We start from the raw sequence: 23950 nt of genomic DNA, 5'->3' as shown, positions 1-23950 counted from the left end.
AAACTCATATTTTTTATATTAACTTAACACAAAAAATCACAAGAAAAATACGTTATATATACGTAGTGTAGTTTATATAGATAATTCAGGTTTTTTTTTCAAATGCAGCATCAACGCCCCCAATTATTTCCAAGGACCCTACTGCATCCATAGGACTCTTCAGCAACCACTCGGGAGGCGGTAGGGATTTGGGAAACTATGGCTTAAACTTTTGCCTGAGAGGAGATCTGTTCCCAGTAGAGGGACTTATAAATGGGATGATGATGATGATGATACTATGATATAATATGTATATCACTCCGAACACGATTGCATACAACTGAAAAGATGCACTGGAGTTTATCGTCCACTGGTCATTGACCTCGCCAGGTTCAAGATCGAATCTACACATCTTCGCTCTGTTACTTATTATTACATACGTAATATAATACAAGGATGTGTTAATTAAAGTATTTGTAATGGATGTGGCGTAATTTTTAATTTTTACGGGGTTTTATCAGTTATGAGGCAAATGTAGAGAATATACGATACTGCGTACTTACTATCAGTATACTGTCAGGTCATCCAATCTGACAATTTCAAATGGCTTCATACTAGGGTATCGATTGTCAAAATTCTTCTGAAAATATTCATTTGCGAAGTGGATGCAGTCAACACTAGAGTAAAGTAAAAAAAAAAACTATGATCTTTGGACCGTACTTACAATTAGTAGCATAGAATTTCTTAAGCTGAGCGTGGTTATACAATTGGTGGTATTTTTTTAAATCACACCGTTCTTTGCAACGTTATTTGACTCAAACCAATGACAAATGACATCACTGATTAAATGTTTGTATTTTCCATGAATATTAATGATAGACATAATTTTATTTGAGCTCACAGAATGTGTCTAGTGATTTTGTAGAACTTAGGACTCACAAATTAATATTAACATTGTAGTGTATCGTTCGTTCGGTTCGTTCTATAGCTCAGTTGGGACAGCGTCAGCCACGATATGGCAATGTTGTCGGTTCGAATACCGCCGGATCGAAGGAATTTTTTTTTATGTCCGATGTAAGTATTCATAAAGAAATATAATTTAACAAAAAATAATAAAATTGTATATCATGATTGTAAAACAACGTAGTATTCACTACCACAAATATTATCATATACATCGATTTTGAAATCATCATTAGCATCTCACACACTCTATGTATGCATGCATGCACACACGCACGCGTGCACTCACATACACACACTCCACTGTTTCATTGTCTCTGTTTCTTATTTAAGTTTACCTTCACAGAACAAGATCGTAAGCGATCAGCAAAAAATTTTGTTGTGACATTCAATATCAAGGCGATCTGTAAATGATCTTCAAAATAAGCGTGCAATGAACAAATATATTATGAGATCTATCTCGATAATCAGCGAATTGGAGATCTTTAGTTTAGTTCTTGTAATTTGAGATGTTTTTTGTCATATTATAGTCTGAAGCTCGTAATGAATTTGTTTTTTGTTTTGCTATTTCTAAATACTTATATTAAGTAAAAACGCTTTAAGATCAGCTCAACTATTTGGGAGCTACGACGCCACTGGTAGACGTACAGACAGACACACAGGCAAAGACTTCAACTTATACTTTATACTTATAAAGACTTTAACTGCCTCAGTGGCCGAACGGTTACCATGCCGGACTGCCACGCAGAGGTCCCAGGTTCGATTCCCGGGCCGGGAGAAATATTTGTATGGCCTACAATTATTTCTCTCGTGAGTTTGGGTGTAATTTGTGGTTGTCTATATGTGCCATGGCATCCGCGACACAGGGTTTCCCTAGTGCGGGGCTATGTTAAGTGTGTGCGTTATTTATATTATATTGTATATTATTTATATTATATTATATAAATTTCCTCTTTTGCGTCGGGGGTTAATTATGTCATTAGCATAGATTTTAAGATTGTCGTGATTATTTAATGCACGATTATCACTAACTTTTTTATTTAATTTAATATATATAATACTAAGTGACGAGACGAACAAGTCATGCACCTGGTGGTAAGCGACACCCCTGTACATAATAGTTGCAGTGCCACTCGCAAAGATTTGGGAGACACTGCCGCTGCGCCCGTCACCCAGAAACATGTGCGTTGACAAGTCGCACGTGCCTGTAATTTCACCAGCGCCTTTACTCTTCAAACCTGGAACGCAGTAATGCTAACATTACTGCTTGGCGGGAGAAATAGGTAAGGTGGCAGTACTTCCCTGGATGAGTTCATTCACAAGGAGCTCTATTGCTACTAAGTAAAGGTTTTTTATTATTAATGATAGAAGTTAAGAACAAAAAGTAGTCTGAAGCCTGTAAGTAATGTCAAATAATTTTATCATTAGAATAATAATTTGAAATGTAATGTACTGGTATAAAACTGTTGGCTCTATTTTAAAACAGTTAAATCAAGCTAGTTGGTGTAGGTTAGTGTTTTTATTTTGTTCGACAGCTTAATATGCCGCATCCAAACGAGCAAAGTAGTTATCGAAATGAATTTTCGGTAGACGAATCTTAAGCCGTTTTTCTATTATGTTTTAATATTACGAACGTTGTATGATGCAACACATGTAACATCGGTCATGAGCTAAAAGTTTGAGGTGAAGCGAGAACTAAACGTACGTAGACGTTTTGTTTGATGTATTTCGATATTAAAAATACGAATTTAACCTTTTTTAATAGATAATGGAAACACAAGATACCGGAAGTGAACTATGGGGCCCGAAATATGATTGAAACTTACAATCGATAAAAAAAAATTACAAAGTTCCTCAATAATTTTCATTTCTTTTACTACATTAATCCATGGAGAAATCGGTTTGTTATTAGAGGTATTTCAACAAGATTTATCTACAGTATTTCACAGTAAATAGTCAGGAGACAATGAGTTATTTTATATTAAGAGAGTATATTTTATTTCTAAAAGGCAATTATGTTTAAATACATATCGTGCAATGAATTCTGTGGCTCTAGTGAAAAGGGGTACTTTTTTTTACTATCGAATGACGGGACGAACAAGATCGTGCGCCAGATGGTAAGCTACACGTCTGTTCATAACACTGCAGTGGCACTCAGAGCTTTAAATCGCGAAGATCCGAGGGGCACCGCCACTGTGCCTGTCACCCTAAGACGTAAATTGACAATTCCCATGTACCTGTAATTTCACCAACACCCTTACCTTTTAAAACCGGAATACAGTTATGCTGTCATTACTGCTTGGCGGCAGAAGTAGGTACGGTGGCAGTACTACCCTGGACGAACTCTTTCACTAGGAGCTCTACTGCTATTAAAACAAGTAAAAAAGGTATAAGTAAAAAAAACCCAGCTTTACAAGGAGACGCGAAAAACAGTTAAAGCTGAATAGTTTTTCGCGTTTTTTTGTAAAGTTGTCTTTATTGACTTGTACCCCTTTTCACTAGAGCATCAGAATTTATAGCCGCATCTCTCCGCATCTACCTCACATGCTTCAAAACCTACGCAATAAAGATACCATTTCGCCTTACGCTTTTTTGAATAGAGTTAATGGAAATTAAACTGCCTCAGTGACCGAACGGTTACCATGCTGGTCTGCCACGCAGAGATCTCGGTTTCCATTCTTGGGTCGAGAAAAATTTTTGTATGGCGTACATCGTGAATTTGGGTGTAATTTATGGTTGTTTATGTGTGTGTCCATGGTAGCAGCGATATTGTTGTTGTGGATATCTATTTTAGACTTTCGCCTTTCCCATGACCTAAAAGATTAATTTTGAATATTTACATGGGAGAGGTGATATGTTCCGTCAATGGTCCAATCTAATAAAATAAATAAATAAATAAAAAATAAATAATAATCATAACAATAATAATAATTATTATTATTTTGACCTCTGATTGTTTTCAAAGAGAATTTAAGCGACAATAGATATAAAATTTTAAAACCAGGCATGCATTTTTGCATTGCATTATGCTAGTCTTGAGCTTCCGTACTTGTTTGAAATATTCCACCCAACAATAAAAATACTTTTGTTTTCATTTCACTACAACACAAAAGAAAATTGAAAAACAATTTCGCTTAATGGTCGCCAAAATGTTCCAACAGTTCTCAAATAGAGTAAGAACAATTATCATAATAACAATGTTTAAGACACTTGCGTGGAGCGAGATACTTTTGCTAATTAGGTATTGTGATAATAAGTGTGTCAAGGTGAAGGTAGAGGCTTACACTTCTTTGGTGTTATGAAATTGTTTGAACTTATAATTAGCAGTCTGTCATTTAAAAAGTCTGGTTATATAAAAATGAGTCATAAAGATGTGAATGTTTATGTTCATGACCTTAATCGTAAGTATAGTATAAAAAACAGAATGGATTCCTCACAGATGGCGCTACGGAAAAAAGTAGTTACAAACCTAAAACAAAAATCTGCAACAAGCGCATAGAAAAATTCGTAAGGTCCGCTAGATAATTGCGTGTCTTGGTTGGCATAGCGTCTAGCACGGTGTGCTGGAAGACGCTGGTTCGACTCCAGCACGATCGAAGGAAGTTTTTCTTAGTGTTCGATCTTTGTATTAATAGTTAGTTATAACAAACTAGTGGAGTAATTTCACAAAAATAAATATCATGGTGATCACACACCGTGACATTCAAAATAAACGTAAAAGATTATAGTATAGAATCTAATTTTACGAAGAAAAGTTCTTAACTGATTCGATATTTTTAAGTGATATTTGAATTAAATTCAAGACATAACAAATTCCATTCACGTTCCTTTTTAAAATGATTTCGTATGGTGTTGACGATTATTGCCAGCACGAAATTATGAATAATAAAATGGAGTATTTGACTCTTGACGTAAAATTCCACTAAAAAAGCAATTTCAAAACGGCTTATTTACTTATTGTTGATCATATAAAAACGTAATTTTTCCAATGCCTACTTACAAACTTAGTATCATGCTTAATAGACAAAACAACTTGTTCGAGTTTTATACGTATTCTCGATCTAAGACGTTTGAAATAAATATTGTAAATGATTAACGTACTCATACATTTGAATACAACAATTTACGAAGAGCAACCCCTAAAGTTTCTTGCTTATTCTTCTCAGAGGAATTTGCCTTACCGATGACCAGTAGAATTTAATCAATATGACGATTTCAAGTGTAATTTGCTTACCTACGAAATAAAATTGATTTGACTTGACTTTGTGTCAAAAATATCTTTTCACAAAAATGCTCGGAAATGTTTATTTACTTTTACATTACTTCCAAAAAACGAACACGGAAAGTTTGTTATTTGAGGACCATGCGACTTCTTTCCGGCTAAGGCCTGCAAAGTAAGTATGAAAATCAATTACTGTCCTCTTCTCTAAACTATAAACTTTTAAATCTACATACTAATAATTAACTACGTAAACAGACAAAAGAAAAACTCATGCATCCAACTGCCCAGTGTCCATAATTGCGATTATTAAAAATACCTACCTGTACCGCTTACTTAAAAAAAGATGATGGCGGTAACATTTAAACTAAAGTGTTTTGGTATTCTTTTGTTTTTCGTCATTTTTGTCTTTTGGTCTCGAAAATGGTGCTAGTGAGAAGACCGATAACGAAAATACAGTAATAGATACATATTGAAACACATCATCAGAAGTTCAGCAGCCTACTATTAATGTGCCTGGAAAAACAATAACATTTTCTTTTCGCAATTATCCTAGCATGTCAAATATTACTTTTTATATTAATTATTATTTTTTTACTTTTCCTATTATACATATTTCTCCCTTTAGCCTGTTATTACATCCTCATATTGTTTGAGAAAAATGTTGGCGCTCGTCCTTGTAACTCATACTCCTCCAGCAATCCCTTACTTCCCAGCCTCTGCAATAATGTGCTATTCCTATGTATCGTAAATATTTACCAAGTTTACAAGATTGTTTCGTTTTCTAAGTACTTTTAAAAGAATTTCAAGAATCGCGAAGCTTTTTAATTAAACTTTAAACGAAATTCTTGAAATGATTTTTATAAACAGTGAATTTTATTTTGTTAAAGTGTGTCCTCTAACGTATGATTGTATGTAGATAAATTTGTACAGACAAAACGGAATTTAATATAAGCGAGTGTGAGGTTTCTTCTTATTAAATACGTTTCAAATACCACATGCACCTCTTTATTATTATTTGCTTCCACTTTTCTTTTCTCTAATTTGTAAAAGAAAACGTAGCGAGGAAACCTGCAAACCTTCGAAGGGCTTTGTAAACTCGTGAAAAGTTTACAAAACCCTTCAAAGACGTTGTGGTTTCCCCAATCTCCGCACTCAAAATGCGCTCGTTGAGTTACTACAGTACAATATAGGTCAATGAAGAGCCGTATATATTTCTCATAGTTACTATTTCAAAGTTTTAGATGATTTGGCAATTTCAAAATCCTCACAACTCACGTAGCGTATCCTAATCGTCAAATTTACATATGTAATATGTACAGTAAATAATGCAAACGAGATCTGCTTATGTGCCGTTACATTTTTAAATTATTCTTTCGTTTTGCAACTTACAAACAGTGACGTTGATAAAATCTAGTTGGTGTTAAGAGAATATTATTTTTGTGTAGGTGGTTGAGTAGACTGTTTGGTAATAACTTTATAATATGTGAGTAAATATTTCATCTTGTCCGAAGGTACTTGAACTTTGTGTGTACTGCTGTTTTAAGCAGTGCGGCATTCGAAATGACGTATGATGAATGGAATGACCCTTGAATCGAGTCGTAGCGGCGGCCATACGCATAATATCATCACAATTAAACTTGATTTTGAACTGCACTGGATCAGTGCTTTCTTAATTTATGTAGTAGAGCACCTTGTGAAAGAGTTCGTCCAGGGAAGTACCTTGCTAAGCTGCCAAGCAGTAATGTGAGCATTACTGCGTTTTGAAGAATGCTGGTGAAGTTATAGGCATTTGGGATTTGCCATTGCTGGCAGTACTCCTTAGATCTTTGCGATTTAAAGCTCTGAATGACTTTCCACTATGCGCATGATTTATTCGTCCCGTCACTTGGTAATTTGGTATCATAAAAAAATAGGCCAACTTATCGCCTTTGCTCTTCTATGCCTAATAAAATTTAATTTAAACTAACCTTAAACTAATAAAACCTAATATTTAGTTTGCAATAGCAAATCCATTTTCATAATCGATGTCCATAAAATCGTATTGTCGATTCATCAAACGGCGAAATTAACAATGGATCGCGATTTAAATCTCTATTTCAGTATGTCGTAAGAGTATTTTTGTGTTGTTTAAGGCCACTCGAAATGTTAACCGGTCGGCCAGTCCCGAGGATCATTACGCTTGCGCAATGCTAATCATTGACGGTATTTGCATACTGTTTTAATACCATATGATCCAGTTTCGTACTTTCGCGTGTGTGAAGGATGTGAAGTTTAGATTTTGTAGGATGTATGTTTTCGGTTGTAACATTTTTGGTCCGATTATTTCTGTAATCTAAATGGTCAATATCCATCATGTTCCTGTCACCTGGCAGTTTATTTATAATTTAATACTCGCAATAAATCATATTTGTTTGCACTGGCACTACTGGGGGCTATAGAGTCGGAATCTGTCTGTTAGATATGATTAAAAATAAAATAATCGCCCTAAAACTCGCTACTTTTCAAGAATAATCGCAAAGATCCGAAAGTCAATGCCACTGACATTATCATATAGTATAGGGTGATCCCTAGGACATAAGTTGACAAGTCCCATGTGCCTGTAATTTCACTAGCACCCATACCCTTCAATACCGGAACACATTAATGCTCACTTTTTTGTTGGTATTATAAAAAAAGTTATAGTCAACCAAGTCAAAACCATTACTGAGTAAATTGTATTTTCAATAGCAAAGAAAAAAATGGGAGATTGAAGGTAGCGATCAATTCTAGAATTCCACGTCACGCTTGCCCAACATATTATGTACTTGACATAACCAATTTTGGTGACCTTGTAAGTGGAACTAGTTTTATTTATTTTATATTATTTGTAAACACTGAAAAAATTGCGACGACTCAGTAGATGGACCCTTGGCTCTGATGGTTAGAGTATTGCTACGTGCAGCATGGTCGTGGGTTCAAGTCCCACTGGGTCGAAGAAAAAAAAAATTTTTTTTCTGTGTTTTCGATTTTTGTATTCATAAATTTAACTGCCTCTGTTGCCGAACGGTTACCATGCCGGACTGCCACGCAGAGGTCCCAGGTTCAACTCCCGGGCCGGGAGAAATATTTGTATGGCCTACACTTATTTATCTCCTGAGTTTGGGTGTAATTTGTGGTTGTCTATGTGTGTGTCTATGGCGGGTACTGCGGGGCTATGTTGAGTGTGTGCATTATTATTTATTATTATTATTATTATAATCATAGTCTATTCATTTCTCTCGTGAGTTTGGGTGTAATTTGTGGTTGTCTACGTGTATGTCCAAGACACCCGCGATACGGGGTTTCCCTAGTGCGGGGCTAAGTGTGTGCAAAAATAGTTCCCCGACGTATGACCCTTTCATGAACTTACTATGATCGTCTGCCCGTATTTCTTCAAGAATCCTTTATATTCTGTAAATGAATTTATGGACCTTTGCATGTAACGCTATTGATTATTTTTCATTTTATTTTTTTAATTTGAATCTCATAAAATATATAAGTTCTTAGGTTTTCGCGATTGTTATATGCGATTATCTCATTGACATACTTTTGTACTATTTCCTCGTGTCATGACTTTGTTGTGGAATTAAGTCAATTCTTAACAAAAAAACATATTTGTAACATTGCTTAATGACAACAATTTTTATTTATTATATATTAATTGTTAATATTATTATTATTCGGAATTTTTCATTTTTTGAAAATAATTTGTTACACTTTGATATTCAATTTATACTATAACATTATACGTAGCGAATAAATAACCTAATCAGAATTTTAAATCTCTGACCTGACCTGAAAAACTATAATTTTGTAGATGTTACCTATTATACCTTGGGTGCGATAATATGTTGTTTTGTTTTTGAAAACACATTGAGAAATATTCTTCCTTCCCGTTACAACTTTAAAAATAAATGTTATTGTTTTGCGCCAAACAATAACATAAAATATTTTAATTTAATGACTCTTGCATCCTTAAAATTTAAACGTATACATTTTGTCAACAGGAAGTAGTAATTACCACGTTCGTTGTGCGTTATTAATTTAATAACGCTTTTTTTTGCTGCAGATTCAAAACTATATAGGAACCTGTCAATGCTGCTTATTGTTAGTCCCCGTCGCAAAAAGAGAGTGGTTATAAGTTTTGTAGCATTAGAGATCTTTCTGAAAGAGTACGTCCAGGGAAGTACCTATTTCTGCTGTCGAGCAGTAACGTGAGCATTACTGTGTGCCGGTTTTGATGGATAAGGGTGCTGTAAGCTGTAAGGGTGGTGAAATTACAGGCGCATAGGACTTGTCAACTTATGTCTCAGGGTGAGATAAGTTGACAAGTCCTTTTTAGTTCAGTTCAAGTCCAGGGTTTTTTAAATTATTCATTTAATATGTTGTTATTGTATACATTTTTAAATAACCTACTATTATTAAATACTATTATTAAATAACGATGCTGTTTGTTTTTAATTATTTTAAGTATTTTGTTTTCTTTTATTTCTTTCGTTTCATGTCTACTAAAGACATATTTTGTTGCGCTCTCAATTGATTATTATCTTAAACTATTTTCTGTATCATGCCAGATAGCAATCTCTTCCAGGCAACCTTCAAGCCTGGAAGAGATTGCTATCTGGCAATAAGGTCGCCTGTTGTACCTGTCGTTTTTATTTTTATTTTGTTGTATTATTATATATTTGTCCCAGCGTGCACCAAAGAACATTTATATTGTATTGTATGTTTGTTGTAACATGTCATAGCTAAGAAAGTAAAGAAAATTAAAAAATATAAACGTTATTGTAGTTTACGATGAAAAAACAATGTGATTGAAATAAGCGAGATGTTGTTTAAGGTGATCATATAATTTGTGATATGTTCTGAGTTTATCAAGTACAATGATTTCAGCACAAATTTAATGAGTGCAGAAACCATTTTAAGTAAACATTTAATTGTGTTGTAATTAATTCCATTAAGTTTCTTAATAGGCTAATTAAATTAAAGTCAATCTTTTTCGATGTAGTTGTAACGTCGTCGTCACCTACAATCGAAATATGAATTATGTGATACGGATCTTGAGGTGCTTTTCCATAATTGCAGAATATTGCAGAGTGTCCTCTAGTCAATCAAATAAAAAAAAGGCAAAATTAAAAAAAGTCAGTCAAATAAAAAATATCCAACCAAGTATTGTGCTGCAAAAGTCTGCTGGCAGCAGTGGACAGCGATAGGCTTACACTGATGAAATAATGTGCTCTATTGGTATTTCAATATTTTCATTTTATTATCCACAATCTAAGCGCGCGCGCTAATAAGCGACTACTTTAATCAAAGTCAAAATCAAAGTCAGAGTCAAAGTCAAAGTCAAATAATCATTTATTCCATAGGTAAAATTTTTACACTTGAAAACGTCATTTTTCAAGCTACTGCTCGTTCATTACGCTGACCTCCCTGAGAAGAATGAACAAGATAGTCTAGGTACTGTTCTTTTCAAATTAATTGAAATGCTATAGAATACATTTTGAATCATATTTGTTTGGAATCTAAATTCAGGTCTTTCCATACATCTTTATCTAACACGTAGTCTACAATTTTGTAACATGACTTTTTAATTAAAATACTTTTAATGTAAGTTTTAAACTTAGGAAATGGCAATCTTAATATATGCTCCGGAATCTTAATGTAAAAACGTATACAGTTCCCCATAAAAGAATCGTTTACCTTAGTTAAACGAAAACGTGGTACTGTAGTCTAGGCTCTACTCTATGAGTAGAACTACTGGCTGAGTGAATATCTTATTGTATTTAGAATGTGTTTAAAAAATAGGATATAGAAAAAAGAACATCTTGGCAGATCTAAAGGTAGCCTCAAGAAGTAAACAATTTAAAAAATTAATAACAAGTACTCTCTAGTAGTAGATTCGTTAGGCTGCGACAGGAGCCCAACGAATCGCTGACAAGTTATTTTTATAGTTTAGATAAGTTAGCGATGAAAGCGAATATTCAAGATGTTCAGTTTATTAGACATTTCTTGAAGTCTTTGATACCCAATTTTCAATGGATGCTGGCTAGTAATTTGTATTTGTCGGAAGAGGAGTTGAGAAAAACAATTATACAAGTAGAAGATATATTTAATCACGGTTATGATGTGGGTCGACAAAATATTGATTTGCCAGTATATTGTCACATGGAGCACTCTCACTGTTGGCAAACACAGGGTGACTCTACACCGATAATTAGACCCGAGTCTAAGCAGTCGGAATATCTAGTGCCACGAGTACCAATCGTGCAGCAGGATACGCCACGTCAAATGTATTCACGGGCACATGGTAGTGGATCTTCGTCGGGATCTCCTCAGCGTGAATGTCAGCAAAGCGCAGCTGAACATTTAGGAAATTTGAATACAATTGACAGTTTTAGTGTAGATACCTTTTATATCTGTTTGTATTAATGATGTAAAGAAAGGTTACATTTGCAGATTGATGATACTCCAAGTTTTCCATTGCGTACAGTGGGCGGAACGCCAATAAAAATGCAGACGTCCACCAAAGTGTCGTTGACATTTATTGGGAAGGAATGTCCATCAAGGATGCTGGTTGAGCAAAGCGATAAGGAATATTTTATCCTCGGCTGTTTGAAGCTGTTTTGAAGAGGTGTGATTTCAAGTTGTCAAAATTGAAAATTGACAACAAAATTTCCTCTAAGTCCATGACAGATATTGGGTCAAAGAAAGAAAAGTCTTCTTTCAAACCGGTATCAAAAAGTTTAGATAACTTCTCGCTAAATAGTTCGGAGTATGTAAACTCTTCAGTTTTGCCGGGAATAATGAAAAAAGTTGACGTAAGTGATAAGACGAGTCAATTGCATCAAAAGCGTAATTTATATGAAAGTAAGAACAAATATGTTTTGCCAAACGTAAATATAAAATATAATTTGGAAAGTGACATTTTTAAACCTGTTCGAGTAAGTGTTGCAGAGAATTTACAAGACAGGTTTATAAAACGAGTAGCCTTGATAGATTCGCATAAAGAATATATAAGTAATATACAATCGGAACAGAAGCGTAAATTTGATAAAAAAGATAAAGTTGCATTGATATCTAGGAGATATGATATGCGGAAGTTAAGGTAGTAGATCAGTTGATTATAGTAAATTATATTGTGAGAAAAGTAGGTATAAACAGGAATAGATCGGGTAGGCAGGATCTAGTCCATGTGAATAGAATGAAAAGGTTCTATAGGAGGTAATTTAATGTTTTTAGTTTCTACTAGATTAATTAATATTTTATATTTGGTTTTCATATGTAACCATGATGACATTGTGATGAATATTTTGAGGGAAGTTGTTATTTTCCGGCAAATGCAGACTTAGAAGGACGGGAAGAGAAAATGGACTACCGACTTGGATTGGATAGATATAACTTACTTTTTATTATTTTATTTAATTTGATAGATATATTGTCCTGTGTGTGTGCATAGTTCGTGGTCACCCCAGATGAACAAGAACTGGCTGCATTCGGGGAAAATATATTTATTTTTAATTATTCGGAATCCTTCATATGGTATACCTCCATACCATATGTATGTTAGGAAACGTTGTTAGGGTTATTTGTGTGTTTGTTCTGGTTTGTTTAAATAAAGTGAGTAAAGCTGATCATGGATAGTTGCAGGATGAGGACTAAGGCAGCTGGGAGATCAATATTGATGTTAGTTATCGTTCGATGGATGCTCAAGCCTGTGTCGTCGTCGTAACAGCGTGCACGTTGAAGATAGTTTAGTGATGTATTTAGGAAGTTTTAGTAGTAATGTTTAAGGATTTGTTAGGAAAATTAAGCCAAGCTAGGGTAGTTGAAATAAAGAGTTAGGATTTAGACAGGTTACCTAAATATCTAGGATAGCTAACGAATAATTATATTTTGAATTGTTTGATTAGGATGTGGTCATGGTCTGTCCTTTTAGATAGGTTTTTAGCAGACTAAAGCCATAGCCTCCTCGGTGGTTTACTTGTTGGTAAGGTAGTAGCTTCCGAGCAGTGTGTGGCTAGCCTATAGTAAGGGCTGATCACTTATGTAAGTAGCCACCTAGGGATGCCACACCACCTAGAGATGTTCACCCCTTCAGTTGTGAGGAAGAGGGATGTAGTCTAGGCTCTACTCTATGAGTAGAACTACTGGCTGAGTGAATATCGTTTTGTTTTTAGAAATGTGTTTAAAAAATTAGGATATAGAAAAAAGAATATCTTGGCAGATCTAAAATTAGCCTCACGAAGTAAACATGTAAAAAATATAATAAATATCAAGTTATGAAGTTAATCCCAGTTTATATTTATAAAGTACCTCTCGCTACGCATCCTAAGCTTCGTCTCCAGGTTTCAAATGCTGGAGTTCGCCTTACAAGTGGGAATGGAAGAGGTATATAGTATAACTCAAGGCTACAGTACCATGAGCTTGGACTTAGTTCTAAGGTCTACATTAGGTAATTCAAATTTAAGACACTTTGTCTTCTTGGCATTGAACAATAAATTGTTAATATTAAATCAATAAATTACATTTGAAAGCGTTTACTCAGTGGCGATATAGCCAGCGTCTTGGCGGCGCGTATTGGTGTGAGCGCTGGTGCACGCTGGTGCTGATGCGCTGTAAATGAGATAAGAAAGGCCCAAGTATTGAGCCCTGCGGAGCACTTATTTTTACCGGAGAACCCAAAGTAATCACGCCATTAAGTTTACTTTCTGAATTCTACCGTTAAGATATGAGGAGACGAGTTACAACGCCTTGCCACTTACCCCGTAATATTCCAGCTTCCTAATAAGAGTAATATGATCCACGCAATCAAATGCCTTTGAGAGGTCACAGAAAACCTCAATAGCGTTCGGGGACCTTTCCGAAGCATTAAAAATAAGTTTTAGTAGTGCTACCCCCCACATCGCTGTCGATCTGCCACTAGTAAACCCATACATATTGTCCACTATGAAAAATATAATTCCTACCGAAATACGGCAGTAGTTGAGTCAACATATTATACAATCAACATATAATATTATTGGTGAGCTTTTAATAGCAAATTTTGGTGGAAATAGGCTGGCGAGATTTCAATTCTCGTCTCCCCTCGCCGTTCAAAAAGCACCTTTATAATCGACATAAATAAGAAAGTCGACTAGATAAATAAAATGAAAATGTTTTTCGAAATAATGCCACAATTACTCGTATGAAGACGATATTAGTTATGCAGAATTAACAAAATATCCTATTTACGTAATAATAAGCATTAGGGCAAATTAATAAGTACCCCTTCATTAGAGTCTAAGACGAATTGGGTGACGATTTTGAACATAAATTATACAATAATTAAAAGTAGGATATGAAACTAATTTTTTCGAATCTAAATCACATATATTTGTTTTTTTTTGAAACAAATCAAAGTTTTCGGCTCTGTACAGATTCCGGCTGACCATATTATGTCATAGATCCGAAAGATTAGTTTCTTTTGCTATGTGTAACAATCGCGAAACCTGAGAATACGATACGAATTAAAAGTGTTAACGAGAATGTTACGTACTAGATGGATGAATGATGATGATGGACGAATGCTCGTTGATTCACGGCTCCCACTGAACGTCTTCCGGTTCGTGGTCTCCATTCGAGAACCTTTCTGCCCCAACAGCCGTCAGTTCTACGAGGCATGTACCTTGCCCACTGCCACTTCAACTTGCTAATCTTCTGAGTTATGTCGGTGACTTTCGTTCTTCTACGGATCTCCTCGTTTCTGATTCGATTACGTAGAAAATTGCCGAGCATTGCTCGATCATAGTTCGTTGATTCATAGCTTTTTTATGAGGCCCGTAGCAAGTGTCCACGTCTCAGAACCGTAGGTCATCGCTGGCAACATGCACTGCTCTAAGAATTTTGTCTTCAAGGACTGCGGTATTGCGGAAGAGAAGACGTCTCAGAGCTTTCCGAAAGCAGCCCAAACGAGTCGGTCGAGCATTAACAATTGAGCGTTAATAATTTGGTCAAATTCTTCCCTACCTGCATACCTATTTCTTACTTGTACCTATTACCTTACCTACCTTACCTATTTTTGCCGCCAAGCAGTATGCAGTCAGTATTACTGCGTTCCGGACTTGAAAGATGCTGGTGAAATTACAGGGACATGAGACTTTTCAAATTATGTCTCAGGGCACAGTGATAGTGCCCTTTGAGCTGCATTGCAACTGTTATGGACAGGCGTGACGCTTACCACCAGGCGCACGACTTGTTCGTCCCATCACTTAGTATCATAAAACAAAAAGTAATAATGAAAAATTAATAAATTCTACGTGATTTGACCACAATATTGTATTGCAAATAGGTAACTTATTTTCTGTTTATAATGTATTATATCATTCAAAGAAAAGGTTAAGGTCAATGGAAACGAGGTTAAGTTTATACATGTGTCACCGTGTCCAAATGTCCTAGACAATTTTTGGATCAAATCAAAATCGAAATCAATGATTCTGTACATGAATATTGTCCATATTAAGCTTAACTGATATTATTACAAAAACATCAAATTCAACAAATTAATATTGCAATTAGTACGAATTCATCTAATTAGTCAGCTTCAGTCGGTAGCTCAGTTGGTTAAGAGCAGTGGCCTAGACATGGCAACAGACACTGGTTTTAATCCAGCCCGATCGAAGGAACCTTTCTTTCTTTTCGATCTTTCAAGTATTTTCACAAAAAATATGTGAATATCATCGTAGTAAAACATTATGATATTCAACGAATAATTTATTTATATTATAATAATTTCAAAGTTAATATAAACAAGCATACGTAAAATGGAAGTGGCACTTGTTATATTAGTTTTTATTTCGATGTACAGTGACAACAAGCAATAATAATAGGTAATAAAAATAACAGAATTGAATCCCTAGCGCTGGCCCATTGCCAAAGCCCTGTAAATGTCAGTCGATATGAGCTACCAAGGTTTTTACAACTTCCGGTTCATTTTAGCAATCCGTATTTTTAAGAGGTATGGCACAAATTTAATTTTTCGCTGCGTATATTTGGGTTGCTGAAAATGAATTTTGCTTTCGTAATGCACTATTCTGAGTCATTATTTATTTATTTTTTGAAAATGGAACTGTTTTTTTAACCGACTTCAAAAAAAGAGAAGGTTCTCAATTAGACTGTGTTTTTTTTGTATGTATGTTAAGCGATAACTCCGGTATTTGTGAACCGATTTTCATGATTCTTTTTTGTTGGAAATGGGGAACTTCCATAGTGGTCCCATTTCATTTTGAAGGAAATCATCCACCTCTAAGGGTGGCTGTTCATTGTTCACGCATGAAGATTCATTTTTATAAATAGCCCCTAATTTTTTTTTATTATAAGGAGCAATTATTTTTATGGTTGATTTTGCTATTCTCCAATTCAAGGCGTTTTTCTCTCTCAATATACTTTGAGTAGTGAGAACCGATTTTTATTATCTCCTGTATCAAGTCCTGTATAGTGGCGAACTAGGGGATTTTTCAATAAAACTTGGCAAATAGACGTAATTCCACGTATTTCTGAGGTCGGTTTTTTAGTACTCTGTACTGACATTATTTATTTAATTTTTGACTAAGCATAAAAAACTTCCCAGTATACTTTAAACTTAATTACCTTTGTCCGTATATCGCTAATTTCGTTCCCGTAGTATGAATAAACTTAACTTATAATTTTGACTTAAAATCTTATTCACATAATTAGATTCTAAAATGTAAATAATGAATCTTCGTCAAACTCGTAAATTATTTCCATTAGTGTCGTAAGGGACGATTTGTCGAACAAAAACAAGTTATTGTGTGTGCAGCGTTCGTGCTACTGCGTGCTGACATTCATTGTAGTATGCGTCAGTGTTATATAAATGTTAATTTAGTGACATAAGGCCCGGTTCAGATAGCAAGTTTTGGATGCGTATTGTACGCGCGTTTTACTAACTAGCGCGCTTATGAGTAAATTTTATTCGAAGTAGCCGTAGGTGTTCACGTGTTGTCGCGCGCCTGACACTTGTCATGTGTTTTGCGTTTATATCGATTTTGCGTTTTACGCGCCTTTCAAACAATTCAACAGCAACAACGTCAAGTTGCAAGGCTGAGGAAGGAGGCGAGAGAGGGGCGTGCAGCCACAGCAGTTGTCTATCTCCTAAAGCTTCACCGAATTTGTTAATGTATGCGAAAGTTTACTGGCTGCAACTGGCTTAAACACGTGATTACAACTACATTAATTTTATTAGTAAGTAGCTGTTGGTGTTCACATAATGACGAGCTTTGACTGCGCGTCGTCATATGAACGTCCACGGCTACTTACGAATATAGTTCGTGTGGTTTGTAAGCGCGCGTTAGCAAAACGCGCGTCGAACCCGCGTCCTACGCTTGCCATGTGAACTGGCTCTAAACTTAAGTCGTATACTCGTATTTAGGTACAAATATAATACTTAAATTTTTAATGTAAGTATTATATTTGTATAATACAGTATTATATTTGTATAATACTTACATTAAAAATTGCCGTGGTCCTGCAGTACGGATGTTTCGCGGAGACACGTGTAGATTGCTTCTACACCACGATGCGGAAACGATGCACATCCCTGGCGCGCAGGGTTCGGGCCAGCTCCAACAGCATCCTGAGCATGATCGCGAATCGGCTCGACTGTCCATACGTGAACCAATGATTCATGTACTTAAAAATAAGTAGTGGTGTCCTATTGTGCTTTGTCTTTGTATTTGTTGTTTTGTGTACATGTACTAACATAAGATTTAAGTGATTTTGTAAACCTAACTAATACCTTGGGTCCTTGTTACCTAAATAAAAGAATTTTATTATTATTATTATTATTATTATTATCTATTTTAGACTCTCGCCTCTTCCAAGGCCTAAAAGATTACTATTATTATTATTCCTTTATTTTCTCAGCTTTTTTTTGTGGTTGGTTTGAACCACATTTGCGGACCGAAATCAAGCAAATGCAGTAGTCTATGTGGACGGTGGTGGTGGTGCGTAACAAAAGCTTACTTCGTTCTCTTTCGTCTGCAAGAACCTTCTAATAATGCGTCAAGTATTAAGGATGGCTGCCTTCTGTAACATGTGGTATATGTTTGGTGGGAGATTCAGGGAATGCAATGACTTGTGTAGCTGTTTGGGAATGACACCTGTGGTTGAAAGAACTATTGCCACTATTAGTGCATTCTTTAAGTGCCATATTCTAGTTATTACCTCTTTTAGTTCTGTGTATTTAGAGAGTTTTTCTGATATTGTAGACTGTAAGTTATGGGGGCAATGTCTATTAAAAATCCGGTTTTGTCAATCTTGTTTACTAGCGTGATGTCTGGTCTATTGTAGTGAATGGTTCGGTCAGTCAGAATGGCTCGATCAAAATATACTTTGGTTGTATCATTTTCAAGCACGGTTTCAGGTGTATATTGATAAGAAGGCTTTATGGTTTCCAAAAACTTGTACCTCGTTGTTTCGGCTATCTTTTGATGGATGTTATTGGCTACTTGATCGTGTCTATGTTTATAGTCTGTCTGGGGTATAGCTTTAAATGCACCTGTGATATGCTGGATGGTTTCAGGGGAGCTATTGCATTTTCTACAATTATCTGAGGTCAGCGTCTTTGTAATATATTTTTGGTAATTTCTGGTTTCAACTACTTGGTCCTGTATTGCCAACATGAATCCTTCTGTTTCTGGAAAAATATCGCCGCGGTGGAGACACGCGTTCGACGCATTCTTATCGACATTAGGTTCACTCAAATCGAGGCGGTCTTTCATGAAGATACTTCTGGGTCAATTTAGAAATTTTTGTTGTGTTGTCAGTCAGTTTTTTGATGTTTTGTGTTTTATTGTCGGTCATATTAAGGGGTGTTAATTTAATGTCATTTTGTACTATAGTTTTGTGAAGAATGGAAGGAGTCGTTTTGTGAAAGAAATACTGTCTTAGTGATACCTGTCTATTGTGTAGGTATATTATTATTATTATTATTTGTTTTATTCTTCTCTGCAGTCAAGTAAATGCAGTATGGCGTGTACCTACTTACGAATATGTGGTGGGTGTGTAATAAGATCCTACTTCGTCCTCTTCCATCTGCATGGACTTTCTGAAGACGCGGCATGCATTTAAAACTGCAAATAAAAATTTATTATTATTATTATTATTAGAGACATTGAATTTTGAATATTTTTATAAAATAAAATAATGTTGTCTTAAAGGATTGTCTTTACTGATTTAGTCAATAGGTCGTTAAGGTAAATTATATCTTTTTAATCATTTTTAATATGAAATTTTTCTAAATAATAAATTTAATGACGGAATAATAATGGAAGTATGATTATTTTTCTGTGAGACTAAATATAATGTAGTACTATTTCGCAAATTGATAGTAAAAATCCTTAGCGTTTCATTCATAAAGCTGACCCACATACTTCCCTATACTAGTTATTTATTTCTAATTACGAGTAAATATCTGATTACATTCATATTGATTTATTTTTCATGAATATTGTAGACATTCATTATTTGTTTATTTTCTTATTCTCTTTTAATCTCAAAAATCATTTAATGTTCAATATCTTTCAATTTAACTTCAATATTAATAACAATGTATCGATTTTCATACATGGTTGGTGAGTAACGATTTTCGAGTAGGTATGAGGTGTGTAATTTAATAACTGCCAGTGTGAGAGGTCAGGCTGTGTGATGGAGGACTTGTTTTGGTGAAATTGGCTCGGTACGTCACTCCAGGCTATATTACCCGCTTCCGTTTATAGAAATATCTATAAGTTCGAACGGTTTACTTGCCAGGTGTATGCAATAAAAAAGTTTCAAAAATGGTTTCGATCGTAGACGTATTGAAGATCGCTCTCTTATAGATAAATAATAAAAAATAACTTGAAAGAAAGACAAATAGTAACAATTTATTTTTCTTTCTTTTTTTTTTTCATTTAAAGCATATTTTCTTTTGTCTTTATCATTTAAGTATACAGTTTCCTAAATAACATTTTCTTGGAAATATTTTTTACAAAAATGTCACGTGATCGGTATTAATTATTAAGGCAGGTTCATAGCGGTTTGTGCATTTCTGCGAAATTTTCAAGTTCCTCGTTAATTTTCTTCACCAGCTGTCACTTCGTGGAGGTGGAGCAGGGGGCCTGAAATAACGTAACAATTAATGATGTACTCTGTTGCACTGTTAAAGGAAATAAAACTGCAATGACGTTAAATTTAATGCTTAAAATGGGGTGTACGAAAGGGGCCTTCCCGCACGAGGTACCATTCCTTACGTCGTACGTCGTACGACGTACAGGAAAGTACGTACGTAAGGGCGAATCCTTTCACCACGAAGGCAAGCATTATAGTGTATGCCATAGATACGATAAGAAGAAGACTGCTTAAAAACCGACTCTACCAAAATGTTGGACCCCTGATTTAATTTATTTTTATTTTAGAATTTAGAATGCCTTACATGCATTGTGCAAAAAAGATTAAAAAGTGACGATGCGATCGACGATAGAGCATGCACACCTAAATAATGCCTATTCGAGTGAATAGGCATTATTTATACATATGCCTTGAAAAACGCTTAGTTATAGCGTTGAGGGAAAAAGTCTGCAGCCTGGGTATTCCGGTCTATAGCCGTTCGCCGTATAAATGTAACAATACGTCGAGTTTTTTGGTTATGGTAACGAAACGGCGGGATTAAGTAAATTTAGGGTCTAAACTATTTTTTTGAATTGAGAGACTCCAAAAAATAAACAATAAACAAAATAACAACAACAACAAAACAAATTATTATTATTATTATTAATTAATCCATATTAAAATACAAATAAAAAGTAATGAATCCTACACTATACTAGTTTACTCGCAGATTGTTACATTAAAAACAGCGCACGATTAATAAGACAACACAAAAGAAAATTGAATAACACAATGTAGTTCAGAATACATATAAAGCAAGTACATAAGTTTAAAATATACGTACCCCGGTGTATTCCAGTTGTTGTTACTGCCACATAATACTGTCGTAGGAGTTTCTTGTGGCCTATAAAAAGTAATTTACAACAATATTAATACAAAGATCAACAGCCAAAAAGTCATTTGATCTGGCTGGATTCAGCTGCCAGCGCCAACCAGCACCTTCATTACACCGTCAGCTACGGTATGGGAAAGGTGCTGGTTCGAATCTAGCCGAATCGAATGAATTTTTGTCTGTATCCGATCTTCGTATTAATAATTGTAACAAACTAGTGGAGTAATTTCACAAAAGCTAACTGAATAATATGATCGTAAAACATCGTAATATTCAATAAACGTTACATAGTATTACAATTTACCCCATGTTTACTACAGTTCTCCAAACCGATACCTTTTGTTGGTCACGTTGCCTAATAAAAAAATTTAAAAACCTTCATCAAATACATGTCGCTTGTCGTTAGCAGATTTTTTTATAATTAATTACGAGCGCGTAACTGGGCATAAGTTGACTTACCCTGAACCCAAATTAGCAAGTGCTAAAGCTTCCTGCGCCCTAATCTTTCGTCCATAAATACGGCATAACTTGACACATAGAGGAGCAACCGCTGTGCACCATAGCAGACCTAATATTGATCCAAGAACCCACCACCCGTGCTGAAAGAATATGATTAGAGAATTCTAAAAACGATTTTTTTTAATATAAAATATTAGTGCGCTTTTGACCTCCATCTCACCTGATGGAAAGTGACGATGATATCGACGATGGAGCATGCACACTTAATGTGAATAGTACTCAACCCAAGTTATAACGTTCAGGGAACAAGGCTGCAGGCAGGGAATTCATAGAAATTATAAAATATCCACAACATAGAGGCGGAACCCAAGCCTACGCCTAGTCCCCGGTAATGGAAAGGGGAAGGCGGAATTAAATCGTGTAATTCCATCGCACACTCTCCGTGAAATATCCTGTAAAATACCGACTGGAAAGGATCCCAAGCTTCCTTGCTGCATTTTTGGCCACGGATTCAATGTATCTGCCGAAGTGCAAATTGGACGACAGGTCCATTTCAAGTAGTTGGTGACAGTCGGCTATCGGAATAGATATATCACGAAAAGTTGGAGTCAGCTCAAAGGGACTCCGTTTTGTGGAGAATAAACCCGCCTGCGTTTTGGTAGCGTTAAATTTGACAAGATTGGCATTGCCCCAATCGGAAACTGACTGAAGTGTCAAATCTGAACGGCTAACCAGGGACTCTCGACAAGACTGGATTTGCTCTCCACTGACCCTTGCATTTGACAAGTACCTGTTTACAACTGCACATACGCAAAGGTGCCTGGAATTAACATATCATTGATATGCAGCAGAAAGAGTTGCAGATAGTACGGAACCCTGAGGAACCTATCGCCATATGTTGGGAAGAGTAGCCTTCTAAGACCACTCGAATCGAAAGTTCATATCATCATTATAAACTCGTTTATACGTCCCTCTGCTGAGCACGGGTCTCCTCTCAGCGGCGAGGGTTTAGGGTTGGGACTTCATACGTTTTCCGAGGGTTGTGAACCGACGTGCAGGTTTCATCACGATGTTTTCCTTTACCGACAAGCTCATGGTAAATTTCTAATTAAATTTCATACATTCATTTCGAGAAACTCAGAGATGCAAGCAAAATTTTATCGAAAAAATTAATGGATTGTCTGGGAAACCCAAGAGCCGGCAGCTACCTTGCCCCACGCTTTAGCATAGGAATACAAATAGGGAACGCTGCTAGCATCTTGGGCACCTAGTCGCGGGGACCCAATTTTATTAATATAATTTAAAAATCCTAGTTTTACTTCCTAGTAGTTAAGCTTTTATTGTCTTTTTTACCTTACCTGTATATGATCTTAATTAAATACTATATCGAGATGCTCGAATTCGAACACACGCTCTCTTCTTGATAGGTCAAATCATTAAGCTACCACGGCTTTTGATAAGGTACAGGTAAATAATTGTTGGGAACGTTATAAGTAAATAACACGTAAAATTAAAAAAAAAAAAAAATTAAGTACGTAAGAAAAGCAGGAAATTGAATTATATAGTATCTTGATGACAATGGATAAAATGTTAGTTGAAAACAAAGAACTATACGATTACACTCTTAACATGAGAGGTACAGTAATAATAACGTTTAATTTTAATACTGCACACAATGTTCACCGTGTTACACGTTGACATGTAATTTGATAACGTATTTTAATTTATTGTAATTGTCCTCCATGTTTCTATTATTACTTAGCGCGTAAGGTTACTGACAAATAGGGATGATTGGTTTGATAACATATGAATCAGAGAAAAAAAACCATGGCTACTTTGTATTTACTAGTTTTTATGACCTAACAGAAAATTCTGCAATGTAAACAAGCCTTACCAAAGAAGAAACATAGTTCGTGCACAACAGAGCTCTCAATGCAGAGTAAACGTCGAATAGTGGCCGACATTTCGCAGCATGCTTTCCAGTTGATGCCAAAACGTGGGTTCTCCAACCAGCTGCGTGGGAGACTAAACGAGTCACGTAGATCGATACTCTCTAATAAAATATACACTTTAATAAATTATCAATTATCACGAAATAGATGCTTAATAATCTTTTAGCTAAATTTTACGGCCACAACTTGTTTCAGTTAAATCACTTGGTGTGGATTCGAACACAATTGTATCACAGTATAATAAAACTAGTAGGACAAGTTCCGGTTATTTCGAACGTAAATGAGCGTAGGGTTGTCACATTTTTATTTTACTTGGTACTT

General features: G+C 35.3%; 1 protein-coding gene across 3 annotated transcripts in view; it reads right to left on the bottom strand.

The window, feature by feature from the left end:
* Positions 1-20171: 20171 nt before the first annotated feature.
* The window catches only part of LOC113229415 (prominin-1-A), a 29481-nt gene continuing 25702 nt past the window's right edge, over positions 20172-23950 (bottom strand). For all 3 annotated transcript variants that reach the window (XM_026462990.1, XM_026462991.1, XM_026462993.1), the window contains exons 15-18: positions 23572-23730; positions 21678-21817; positions 21171-21230; positions 20172-20337 (exon numbers count right to left, since the gene is read on the bottom strand). In XM_026462990.1, the coding sequence (XP_026318775.1) occupies positions 20301-20337; positions 21171-21230; positions 21678-21817; positions 23572-23730 (396 nt within the window). In that variant the 3' untranslated portion in view covers positions 20172-20300. The remainder of the gene's footprint in view (positions 20338-21170; positions 21231-21677; positions 21818-23571; positions 23731-23950) is intronic.

Source organism: Hyposmocoma kahamanoa, unplaced genomic scaffold, assembly GCF_003589595.1.
Source record: "Hyposmocoma kahamanoa isolate Upper Pololo Valley unplaced genomic scaffold, ASM358959v1 62, whole genome shotgun sequence".
NCBI lineage: Eukaryota > Metazoa > Arthropoda > Insecta > Lepidoptera > Cosmopterigidae > Hyposmocoma > Hyposmocoma kahamanoa.
The sequence above is the reverse complement of the archived record's forward strand: the minus strand, read 5'-3'. Positions and strand labels throughout refer to the sequence as shown.